The sequence below is a fragment of the Leptosomus discolor genome, chromosome 3 (assembly GCF_034619465.1).
Source record: "Leptosomus discolor isolate bLepDis1 chromosome 3, bLepDis1.hap2, whole genome shotgun sequence".
NCBI lineage: Eukaryota > Metazoa > Chordata > Aves > Leptosomiformes > Leptosomidae > Leptosomus > Leptosomus discolor.
Window position 1 is genome coordinate 41,119,185 of NC_141393.1, and position 12,922 is coordinate 41,132,106.

At 34.2% G+C, this 12,922-nt stretch overlaps 1 protein-coding gene across 1 annotated transcript in view; it reads left to right on the plus strand.

The window, feature by feature from the left end:
* Window positions 1-12,922, plus strand: part of UBR1 (ubiquitin protein ligase E3 component n-recognin 1) — a 76,363-nt gene that overhangs the window by 42,148 nt on the left and 21,293 nt on the right. Inside the window, exons 24-30 of the mRNA XM_086462103.1 lie at window positions 475-523; window positions 2,543-2,697; window positions 3,667-3,766; window positions 5,477-5,586; window positions 6,813-6,900; window positions 8,532-8,721; window positions 9,574-9,779. Coding sequence (XP_086318229.1) covers window positions 475-523; window positions 2,543-2,697; window positions 3,667-3,766; window positions 5,477-5,586; window positions 6,813-6,900; window positions 8,532-8,721; window positions 9,574-9,779 — 898 coding nt within the window. The remainder of the gene's footprint in view (window positions 1-474; window positions 524-2,542; window positions 2,698-3,666; window positions 3,767-5,476; window positions 5,587-6,812; window positions 6,901-8,531; window positions 8,722-9,573; window positions 9,780-12,922) is intronic.

Below are 12,922 nucleotides of genomic sequence, written 5' to 3' on the forward strand. Positions count from 1 at the left end.
TAAGCAGTGTAAGATTCACTGTCAAAGGTTAAAAAAAAGCACATAGTTATCAATGTCTAAAGAATTGTGCTGAAGCAAAGGGATTAATGGAATCTAAAGAAACTGATTCAGTAAGGAATATGTGCAGCTAACTTCAAAACTAAACTTCTAATGAAGTTAAGATTGTTAATACAAATTGACATGGTGTGGTTTGCATTATAATTTTCTCTATGGTGACTCTGTATGGTAAGAACAAAATATGATGAGAATTGTCTTTGAACTGAGAAACACTCAAACTTTGCTTTTATAACCCTTATATTTCTACTACAAATAGAAATGCAAAATGCAATTTGTGAAACGGATTTCGGCCAAGATTCTAGTTACATGACCGAGTATTGGCTATATAGCTTGCCACATTTCTAGTTTAGGGTTTCTCATTGTTTCATTGTGTACTTCTGTAGAGATGGTGATATAACAACACTACTTTTTCTGTAGGCTGAACATACACAAAAGAAAAGAAGAAAACAAGAAAACAGAGATGAAGGTAAAAATTTGAAACTCATAACAAATGAGAATTCAGTAGTGTATGTAGTTGTGCATATAAAATGAGCTTTGAGAGATGTCTTGTGGCTTAATCGTGGATGGTTGAGTTCATACTAAGTTTGTTGTGATTTGTAGTAATTGTAATTAGCACCTGACATATCTTTTCTCATTTTTTTCCTTTTTCTAACACAAAAATAGGAGTTTTGGAATTTTTAGTTTTAATTTCCAGGTAGACAAATAAACGTGGCTTAGTACCCATTGACAAAGTGAACAACTTAACAGTTTTTGTGGTGGAGTAACTAGAAAGGAAAAGTTTATTTTTTGCGAGTAGTTTCTCTAGCACAATGTTGAGACATGATAATGCCATGTAGGGAAGGTTGCCACAGGAACCAGTGCTCGTATCTGTTCTGTAAGTAGCTTGAGACTTAAGTTTTATAAATCAAAATTTTCTTTTTTTAGAAGATGTGAGTACATATAACAATAAACCCCCATGTTTCTATTGTAACAGAAATGTTATTTCCCTTTTGAGTTTACTTTTACCCATTCAAGCCACGAGCACTAATTGAGTTGATTTGAGAAAGACTGTGTAAGCTGAACAAATAAGTACAATGAACAATTCAATAAAATCAACTATCAGCTGCTTTTGTGAGTTACAACAGATAAAATTATTTTTCTCTTCCAGATTGCCCTTGTAGTTGAATACCCTAATCTTCCTACTCTAAAGCGTTTTTTTTTTTTTTTTTTTTTGGTGTAGCATCAGGGGCGCTACCGCATTTCATACCTAAGATGGTTAAAATTCATTCTAAGTAAATGTTACTTGCTTTAGGCTCCTTTCAGTTGAAAAACTGTGGAACTGAAAAAGAATAAATTGGCATTGTTATTTAGGAGGGACACAGTTCAATCGGAAATCACATTTCTCTGAAAAAAGCTGATTTCCTTCAGTTGTAAGTAACTCAGAAGATTGACAGCTGGAAAATGATGAGGTAAAAAAAAAAACACCTTTGGATTACTTTTGATTTCTTCCTCCACTGTTTATTTTATACAGTTGACAACTTTTCTGTAGTACCTTCTTATTTTTTTCCCCTGTTCACTTTAGCAACTTAAAATGTGAGTGAGGATGTTTATTTTGTAGAACTTTTAAGAAATGCAGATATTTAGATGCAATTGTCAGAAACTCACTTTCATATAATCAGACAATACAGTTCCAAAATAAAAAGATAACTGTTTATGTTGATGTGTATTCCCCTGAGGCTACCCATTTTGTTGCTGATACTTCATGCATATGCTTTTATGTGGCTGTGTTGTTTTTGTCTGTAACTTTATATACTTTATTCAGTCTAAATTGTCAAAAGATTGATGATTTCAGAGACACTGCATTCATAGGAGTTTTCTGAAAATAGGCATCCAGGTACCAAAAGAAGACTTAAGTCAATGCTTCCAGGTAGGGAAAGGCTGCGGCATTAATTGAGCAACTGATAGCAGATACCAGGATTCCAGGTGGTTTCTGGGCGAGACACCACATCACACAGTTTCAGTATTAGCTCAGAAAATGTACATAGCTAGAAATGATCGGAATGCCACAGTAGCAGGAAGATATTAGGCATGGGACACTGTAGTGTGAGACACCACACTCTGGAAGATCCACTGCTCACTCTTGTTTAACTGCTTGAAAACTTTTTATCTGATACAAACCACAAACACAGTATCTTTATTAGTGAAACATAAATGATAAGGCAGTGTGAAGTATTAATGATTTGCATTTACAGATAGAACTCAGTTCTTGTGATGGAACGTTTAGCTGAGTTTGCATGTGTTTTATATAAGAACTTACTAAACGTATGTAGTTTTGCTAAAGATAAAATCTGACTTAGGTAAACAATTGTGTTTGAGCATGGCTTTATTGATTTAAGGTCCAGTTGTTCTTTCACTGACATTAGTATGTTTGTGCTCCCTACTTCTTGCATGCAATCTTTGATGGGATGCCAGTTTGTTAGTGTATTTGCACATCTCTGTTTTCTAGCATTGCCACCACCACCTCCTCCAGACTTCAGTCCTGCATTCAGCAACGTGGTGAGGATTCTGAACTGTGATGTTATGATGCACATACTGCGGACCATTCTTCAGAGAGCGGTAGAACTCGAAACCCACCTGTGGACTGAAGCTATGATCCAAATGGTATGGTTAGCTTTGGTCTTCTTCCTATGCTCATTCCTATGTTGACCATGTTAATGGCTTATGATAAGGTCAAAATGTGCAAAGATAAACTTCACTTTGAATGATAAGAATTTACTTTTTGTCCCCAAATCTGTTTTTATAAATCTGACCAACAAAGCAAATACTTCTAATTATTTATCTCCATTGTAAAATAGAAATGTGAAACACAACAGTATTAAATTGGGAATATTCTTCAGTTTCCTGTTTTGCCTTCTCCCTGTGTTGCCTTATCACTGAAGCTGTTTCAATATATAATTCTCCTTACCTCATTTTTCCTTGAAACTTCATATGCAAATCATTAACGCTTTGGTCATCTTAAAGACATTGGAGTTGCTTCATCTTGTAAGCTGCAAAGTCTCCAAATACATAAATGTCTTTGGGGCCTCAGTCATGAAATAATATAATTTTGTAAGTATTTAAACATTTCATCTTACCACAGTGACTTTATGCTTTTAAAAAAAAAGGGAATTGGTGACATAGTTGAAGTTTGGGTTGTGGTTTGTTTGTTTGGGTTTTTTTTTAATATTTATGGGATTAGGACCTGGATGTACAGACTGGTTGAATTAATCAGTTTTGTTAATTAGAGCAGATAGATTATTTAATTGCCTTGCCTTACCAGCTAATCTTTGGGATATGGAATTAAACAAGTATTCATAGATTTGTATCAGCAAAATTACAAGATCCGTGTTACTAATGTAAAGCATGTGGAAGTTTATTAATTTTAGTGCAAGTAATATGCAGGAAAATTATCCTGTGCATTGTTATTTCACTTTTCATGTATGATCTCTGCACTTTTTCTTACTTTTGTGTCTTGTCATGGATACAATGAGCACATAGTATACAACTATGTTAAATGTCCTTATTTTATATGCTAGTTTTCCAGACATCTGACAGTAAATGAGATTTACTATTTTTCTCTTATTTTTTCAGGTGCTTCATCTCCTTTCTTTAGGGTTACTAGAAGAGAAGCAGCAGTTACAGAAGTCTCCAGAAGAAGAAGTAACCTTTGACTTTTATCACAAAGCAACACGTATGTTTCATTTTTTTTTTTTAAAGGGCAGAGTAAATTAATCTAACTATTTTGCAAGGAGAAAAATAAAGTAGAAGAAATTATTCAGTGATTTTAGTCAGAAAGGATTTACTTTTTGCTGTAGAAGTAAAATCTGCTAATTTTTTTATTTTTTAATTTTTTTTTTTAAATAATGAAGAAACCAGTTTTGAACTAGCTTGCTTTGTTCCCAGTTGCCTGATATGTTGAAGAGGAAATGTGCTTCTTTTCCTGGGAAAGAAATAGAAAAGCAATACTAGGGTTAGATAACTGAAATGGTTCTTCCTTTACAGGAACATTATTGAAATGGAAACTTACAACCCCTTGAAAAAAATGACAGTGGATTTAAGTGACCTATCTCCATCTTTTGTACTCCTGAGCTGTACTATTACTGATTTACCTGAAAGTTAAAGCCTTTTACTGTGGTAGTGATAATAGAAGCAAAACTTAGTGGCTATGAAGTGTGCTTTTCTTCTTTTTCTTTACTTTTCCAAATCCCTACAGAGCACTTCCTAATCTTACATTCAGGATTACTGAATGGGAGTTGGAATCTACATGTTCTAAATTATCTTCCATCTTATTTAGAATTTCTGTTTCACCGTGAAAGAATAAATAACAAAAAAACCTTTATCAAGCTAAACATAATTGTCACTGAGAGGGGAAAACTGAGACAAGAATTGTGAAGTAAAATCGTAGAATTGTTTAGGTTGGAAAAGACCTTTAAGATCACGGAGTCCAACAGTTAATCTGGCATTGCCAAGTCCACTGCTAAACCATGTCTCTAAGCACCATATCTACATCTCATTTAAATACCTTCCATATAAATAAATGCATAAAGCTGCTGAACTGCCTTTATTGAGGTTTTCAAAAATGTTACTGAGTCACAACACTCTAATTTCATTCACATTGATTTTATTTTTAGTTTTTTCTTATTGTTGAGCAAGGAGAAGTATTACCATCACACTGAACATATTTCTGTTTAAGAAGCTTTATGTCAACTGTAGGAATACACTAAAAGTCATTATAATTGAGACATTAGAGAATTCTTTGGCAGCTTTAGTTTTTCATAACCAGAAAAACCAAAGCCTCATTTATACATAAAGGATGCAAAAATAATGAGTGTTTTTGTAAGAAAACTCTTACTGATCTAAAAAAAAACCCATACTTTTTTTGGTAAAGTATTTGTCTCGCTTCTAAAACCGTGCAAATTAACTTCAAATAGAAAGTACTGCAGAAGAAATATAAATTAAGAGAATGGTCTCAATTTTAAAGCATGCTTGTGTTACAGAATGGCCTAGAATGTTTTGAACTGTTATTAAGGTGTGAGGAAGCAAATAATTACTGTAATTGTAATGTTTTTTTGTGGTAGAAGTATACTTGTGCACAGAGCTGTTAGCAAACTTACGTAAGCTAGAAGAGCTTTACTGCTTCTCCTGGAAGCAAAAGGCAGTTCTGGTTTTGGCTGTGCTTCTGTTCTTGGAAATAGCATAAAGTATTGATCTACAAGGGGGAGACATTATACTACATTTAACTGGAATAAACAGATGAAATTGAAACAGAAATGTAACTGCACAGGTTGTGTTCACGTATGCATGCTATATACTTAGCAATATTTTAAGGCATGTTGATGGTTTGTAAACACATTAGAATGTTGAAGACCCATGCTTTTCTATTTTTCTCTCCTTTGTAAAGGGATGGGAAGCTCAGCCTTGAATGCTGTGAATGTGTTAATGCTTCTGGAAAAATTAAAGAGAGTTCCTCAGTTAGAGGCACAGAAGGACACAGTTAATTGGATACTGCAGGTACACAAGGAGGAGATAAGTATGATCTGATTTTAATAATTTAGAAAGCTTTTGTGAAAGATGTTATTCCTACATATAAACCAGTGTTTACAGCTGCAATGATTTCCTGAGAAGCTTTATCTGTTGGAACATTTTTTTCCCTCCAGATGAGATGATTTCTTGAATACTGCATTAACACTTAAAAGTCATTGTACTTGCTATTGCTGCTTTCAGATGTTGGGTCAATTTTCACTTAGATAACTCACTCCAGTAATGACATTTTTGTACATAAACTTTATTCCTCATATTTCTGTTGCAAAATAACAGCAAGTGATAAGTAAGGTTATTATTTGGGAAAGCATTTTAGAGGCTGTGTATAAAAACTTGAGTCATACAGATCTGACTAATGGCCACATTGTACATCTGACCTCTGGAATTTTTCCATCCAGTAAGAGATGGGAGAAACTTCTAGAGCTGTGACACCTTGTCTGATGTAGGAGGCTGTTCTTCTGCTTAGCAGGAGTGCTACTGTCCTGTTCCATCTTGGACTTCTTGTTTTAGGTGGCAAATGTAGAAGACTGCTCTTGGAAAAGAGGGTGAGAATCCATAGTAGGGTTCCAAACTATCCTCAGCTACTAAAATTGGACTATCCTGGATACATTAGGGAGGCAGGTTTGAAAGATTTTTTTGAGAAGTTATTCTAAGGGCAAAAGTAAAAATGTACTTTAAAAAGTAGAATATTTAATATTATCAAAATTTCAAGATGCTTATTAAAGTAAAGATAGCTGGAGGAAGTAGTAAATGAAAATTGAAGGCTCAGTTTTAACCAATTGGGCATATGCTGGAAAGCTTTCTGTTCCACGTGTATAGGTTTTTGCATTATTTTAGTGACTGTTTCCATGGGTTGATCCACATCTCACCTATTTGAAATAAGCTAGCAGTCTCTGTCCATTCTTCTGATGTACAGATGCTTTAGCTGCAGATGCTTAGTGCTTCAAGACTGGAAAACTTGGAAGAATTTTACTTTCCTTCATATACTGAGCAGTGCTCATCAGGTTTAGGATACAGACAAAACAGTGTTACAGGAGTCTTGGATAGTTTTGTTAGTTAGGAGTATGGCAGCTGGTCACATCCATTTGGAAATCTGAAAATAACATGAAACTAAATATCAAGAGTTTTAATCTTGTGTATATTGTAATAAGAGCGAAGTTGTATTTTATTTTTAACATTTAAGTCTCTATTCCTAGATGTTTGACACAGTGAAAAGATTGAGAGAGAAATCTAGTTTGACAACAGTAATAGCTACATCAGGCTCAGAAGCCACAAAAGGTGATGAGGTAATAATAAAAAAAGCCTTGTATTTAATGTTTTGAATGGTTGTTTTCAAAAAGGTGCCTAAATTTATTGTTACCTAAAATGATAATTTTAAAAACAATATTAGTTTCTGAGATATTGCCTACAAATAAGATCTAGGTTCTAAGATTAATATTTTTAATAAATTAAATTTATGCTAACTAAGCATGTTTCTTAGAATTATCAGCAGCTGATGTGGTTTTGGTTGTAGTTCCAAGTTGTGAAACAACTGAGGGGGGTGAAGAAGTAATTTGTGTTCATTTCTCAATTTCTTATCTTTAGGATTTAACCACCTTTTCTATTATGTTGTCATTGTGCAAAAATTAGAAATACAAATCCACTTAAAATGATGTCTTGTAATTTATGTGACCTACCAAGAGGTTAATCTCCTTTGCCTTGATTGTATAAAGACATCAGGCTTAGGTGATTATTCTGCCTGCATATAGGTCTCTGCCCCCTTCCCTCAAAATGACCACTGGATTCAAAAGCTAAATGACCCCTTGCAATGGAGATTTCAAAGATTACTGCAGTCCCATGAGGTTTTTGTGGGTTTTGTTGGTTTTCTTTTTTCTTTTTTTTTTTTAAATTGGCAGTTGAATAGAAAAGAAGACTCTGATTACCCTTAGACAGTGTGCAAAGACAGGCCAGTTTGCTCTTATGCATTCTGTTTGGCAACAGCTTGCTGCCGAACAGTCTCCCAGCCAGTCATTGCATGCATAGCTCTTAACTTACTACAGCATGTGCTGTGTTTCTTTTTTGAGAAAGGTGTTGTATGTCTGGTAAGGTACAGGAACAAAATACACAAGTCAGTAAGAAATGAGACCCTCACAGTTCCACTACTTGTGGAGATTTTATTATTGTTTCATTTCCTCAAAAAGTAATAGTATTGTGAATGGAAGAAGTGTGTATGATGTTGAATTTGTGCTTTAAGTAATTGAGTACGAGGAATTAGGTTCTGTATGTTTTAATTAAGTCTACCTGTGTGTTTTGAATTCTGCATTTCCAAAGCATATGAATATTTTGTAGTTTTTGAAAACATGCTAGATAAGGAAGTACTGGAAGAAGAGTAGTTTTCCGGTCTACAATAAGGAAGAATAGGGGGAAAATGCAATCCTCAGCTGCATAAAATGGTGCCACAAAAATGTAGGAACAGTCTGTTTGCTGTGTTGTCCATAGGTAGTTCAAGACAAAATTTTCTTAAAGTCCTGTATGGGAGATACTGAATACTCAGTAGGGGTTTTGCTTATGGGGAGAATAACAAAACAGCGGAGGATGCTTGTGATGTTCATCTCGCTAAAGTTTCTTAAGAACAGACAAGCACCTAATTAAAATGGATATGGCATTATTGAGCCTGTCTTTGGTCAAGGGATTGTACTAGTGACCTTTTGTAGACCCCTCAAAATCTCTTTCTTCTGACTACATTAATGAACCTCGTCAATGTTTAAGATTTTAGTTTTGCTTTTTTGAAATAGCAGTTAACTTTTGGTTTTTATCATTAAAGTGTTATCGGTTAAGGAATTTAATGTCAGTGCTTAGAATACATATAGTTGGGGAAAGATTCTTCTCATTTTTAATGTTCTCTGCCTGTGATTTCTTTATTCCCTTTTATTGTAAAACACAGAGCACTCAGGATAAAGAGAAAGCTGAGCGGAAGAGAAAGGCAGAAGAAGCCAGGTTGCACCGTCAGAAGATAATGGCCCAGATGTCTGCCCTGCAGAGGAATTTCATTGAAACCCATAAGCTCTTGTACGAAAACACACTGGAGGCACAGGGGAAAGAAGATGCTATTATGGAAGAAGAAAGGTGAGAAAAACCCAGACATCCAGAGTTCTGGTGGGAAGAGTTCATCATCTGCTACATAAATTCATTATGCTAAAAAATTTTGAAGATACAATCAAGGGACAGGTTGTGTCATCCCGGTCAGTAAACTTGTGTGTCTATTTACTTTTAAGTCATCTTCTGTTACATGTAAACTAATATGTGTATGCTAATGTAAGAACAGTGGACTCTCTTTGTAGAGCAGCATAAGATAAATGGTAGGAACATTAATTATTTCTTCAAATGGTGAATACGTATATTGCTTCACATTTGGAAAAAGTGACAGTAGAAAGCTACTGAGTTGGCAACACTGTAATTTTGGAGGTGACTGTCTACCTTATGAAAATTTCTGTGTTTAATTTGGAAAGAATCTGAAGGCCAATATGCCTTAAGGTTAAGTTGCAATTCAGAAAATACGCTTCGTGTAGCTTAAGTCACTGATATTTCTGTTCATTAGTTTTTAAAATCTAATTTCATACCGAAGATGTCTGGTTTATATTCGTTATCATGTTGTTGGTATGGATCGCTCCTGTTCTAGAGGTGCTTCAACAATATACTATACCTAATACAACTCACAATTTTGGTCTAACTGGGGCTGCACAAAACTAATCAGGAAAATAGAGACATCTGCTGGGAAAAAAGTACAGCTCACTTCTGTGTGCTTTGATCTTAAATAATTCATGTTCTATAAATCATTGTTGAACTCTGGAATAAGGAATATTTTAAAAATATGTGGAATCTTATTGTGTAATGACATCTTTAGATGCCTGGAAGAATAACTTTGTTTAGGAAAAGCCATCTAATTATTTTATATCTGTGTCACTTATGGTCTTACAGCATGTCTTCAGCAATTGATTACTCCAAAATTGCTTTGGGTCCCAAACGAGGTCCATCTGTTGCTGAGAAAGAAGTTCTGACCTGTATTCTTTGTCAGGAGGAGCAGGAAGTAAAGTTGGAAAGTGCTGCCATGGTATTATCTGCCTGTGTCCAGAAATCAACTGCCTTAACTCAGAATAGGAGTAGAATTCTTGAACTCTCAGGAGGTATGTGATTTTTCTTCTTTTAGGCTACAAGCAGTCCTGCACCTAGAGCTCATACCCTTTGAATCTAATTAAACTCTGTATTCCGTCATACTGCTAAATGTCTTACCCTACTTAATAACAAGAAAGTGAAAATTTTGAAATTGTTCTAAAATCCCTGCTTTAAAACTTAAAAATGAGAAGTGTATGAAGGTTTTGATTTGTCCCTGGGAAATCAGAAAATGCTTTAATCTCACAAGAAGACTTTGTAAAACTTAGAGATTTGGTTGGAGTGGGGACTCTGGAAAAAATCTAAGAATGTTAACAGTTCCTGTTTACTGAAGCGCAGCAGCAAACTTTCCCAATATGGAGGAAATACCTGAACACTATCAGAGGCCAATATGGCAGCCTCAGGAGGGTTTGGGTTTTTTGCCTTTTTTTTTGTTTGTTTGTTTGTGTTCTGTGGTGGTGGTTTGAGTGGCTTTTTTGGGGTGGATTGGTTTGTTGTGGTTTTTTTCATGTCCAGGAAGTAATAAAAACAGCAACATGAAAAAAATAGAAAAACGTAAGCAAGGATCATATGACATAACTGATGAATGAAAAAAAATGAACACAAGAGAATAATAAAAACACAGTTAGAGTTGCGTAATAGCATATTGGTAGCAGGAAACATAAAGACCAACCAGAATTTTTTTGTAAGGAACGGTTGATTAAACATGAGAAAGATTTTGATCAGTTATTTAAGGGAAAGAGAAAATAAATAGAAGGAAAAGGGAAAGTGTAAGTACTCACTGACTTTTTTTGCTCTCTTTTTGAAAAAGAAAATTAATAGAAATTCAAGATCAGATGCTTGGTGGCTATTAATTTTAATACGAGAGAAATACAGTCCAGAATAGGATAAAAAAATCTAGATAACTTCAGTGTATTCACCTTGGCAATTATTAAAGTAATATTAAAAGTACTATCCAGAGCTATATATATATATTAGTACAATCTTCAATTATTTTATAAAATGTATAGAAAATAGTTAAGATCTCAGAAGGCTAAGAAAGGCAAACAAGTATTTGTCTAAAAAAACCACCAGAAAACCAGAAGTGAGATGAGAGGGTGCTAGGAATTTGAATATTCCACCTGGCATGGATGCCCAAGAAGTGTATGTTGGGTGATAGTAATTATTATTAGTTTATAAGACAATATAAAAAATAGACAATAAAGCAGTAAGAAATGTCAAAAATGGATTTGTCAAGAAAGGAACTTAATAAGCCACCTTAATTCTTTGACCAGGATAACTGCTTTTGTGGGTAAGGAGAATGTAATGTAATTTATTCTCATGTTTCTTAGCATTTTTGGCTCTGTCGTCCTTGATACACAGCCCAGGCATATATTTAGGTGAAATCACCCTAAGGTGGATATATGTCTCATCATAAAACTACTAGTTTGATTCAAGCACACTATAATATTAAATAATAATTAGAAGTTAAAAGTGGTAATTTTTTCCCTGTAAATTGAATTATATTTATTTTAACGTTGATTAAAAATTTAAATAGCTGTTCTCTATTAAATATTTATTAATCAACATACATTCTCTGTGTATCTGCCCATATCTTACTATAAAGCTGAGTGAATCATTTTTTCAAAGCCAACTAATATGTAAGGAGTAAGGATGCAGTGTTGAAAAGTAATAAAATTGGAGGTCTGTAAGTGCTCTCAAGATGTTTTCTAGTCTGTTGCCTTTGCACGACAAGGATGTTACATCTTGAAATATAAATTCCTACTTATTTTCAAATATTTTTTTTTCCCTATTTTATAGCAGGGTATAGTTGATTTGTGATCAGCTCATAAAGCAAAATGAACCCTATGTCCTATTTTTTAAATTGCATTACTGTCTAGCAAATAGCTTTAAACTCTGTGCATTTTATTATTCCTGCTTTAGTTTAGAAGTACGCTCTTGAATGTTATCCAATAGAATTCTAAAGCAAAAGGAGGTTCAGCATTTCTTATTGCTCCAGGGTATTACCCTTTTCTCTGTCGTGCTTGCAAACCTTTACCGAGTTGTTTCACTTAATGTTTTATGTTTCTTCTCCTGGGTCATTAACAAATACTCAGGACAGACTCCTATGGCATCCTGTTTGATCCATTTTCTTTTGAACAGCAAACTACTGGTAACAGTAATCGTGAGCCAGCTGTATAGAATTTTTATCTAGGCTGTGTACTAATGACGTCCACTTTTTTTTGCTCTCTTCTGTGGTACTCTGAAGGACAAATGAAACTCTATGCTCTTGTAGTCAGATGCACTTGTAAGCTTTCTGCAGTGACGTGTTTGGCTATTGAAATAATTCAAAAAAAGAATGGAATGAAGTTTCTTTTCCTAAAGCCACTTCTGGATATTATTTGTAGTGCGTACTCTCTACTGCATGGTCCTCTGCAGCTCATCAGTTATAAGTAGGCCTGTAAGAGCTTTTTTCTTTGAATATCTAAGTGGAAAAATGTTTATTCTCACAGCAGAAATGCATATAGAGAAAATCAGTGTTATATCAAGGTTCACTGTCTTATTTCAGTCTCCATTTTATTTAGAACAGGTTCTGCTGCTGTCAAATAGAATTATATTTTCAGTGTAATTTGGGTGCTAGATTTTTTTGGTGTTTTTTCTTATCTTTTTAATTTTGTCAAATTCAGGTGTATCTGTTCAAAATCATAAACAGTCCAACAGATGAGGTTTGGAGGACTGCTGTTGTTCGGTTCAGTATTATTTAGATATCTTTAAGGAGAAAATGGAATCTCATTCTGAGTGCATATGCAGCAAAGACACCTTTACATTCTCATAAGGTTTTTCCTGTTGTTATGCAAGATTAGATGAACTTGACTTTGTTATTCAGCAGTGCTGTCTTTGTCAGTGGTTTGGAAATATATGGGATTAGTTGGAGAAATGCCTAATCTTTCTTTTCCGTAGTAGTTTCCTTTTCTTTCATTTAAAAATACAATAACAAATGCATTAAAAGCTTCAGTGATAGCAAATTCAACCACAGAGCTATTCCAGTACTGAAGAACCCTTTTTTTCCCTCTCTTTTAGCCAGTTTACTATTGCTTTTGGATTTTGTTGTCTTTTTCTTCATAATTAGTAGAAAGCCTTAATAGTTAAAGTAGGCTCTGTCTTATGATTACTTTGC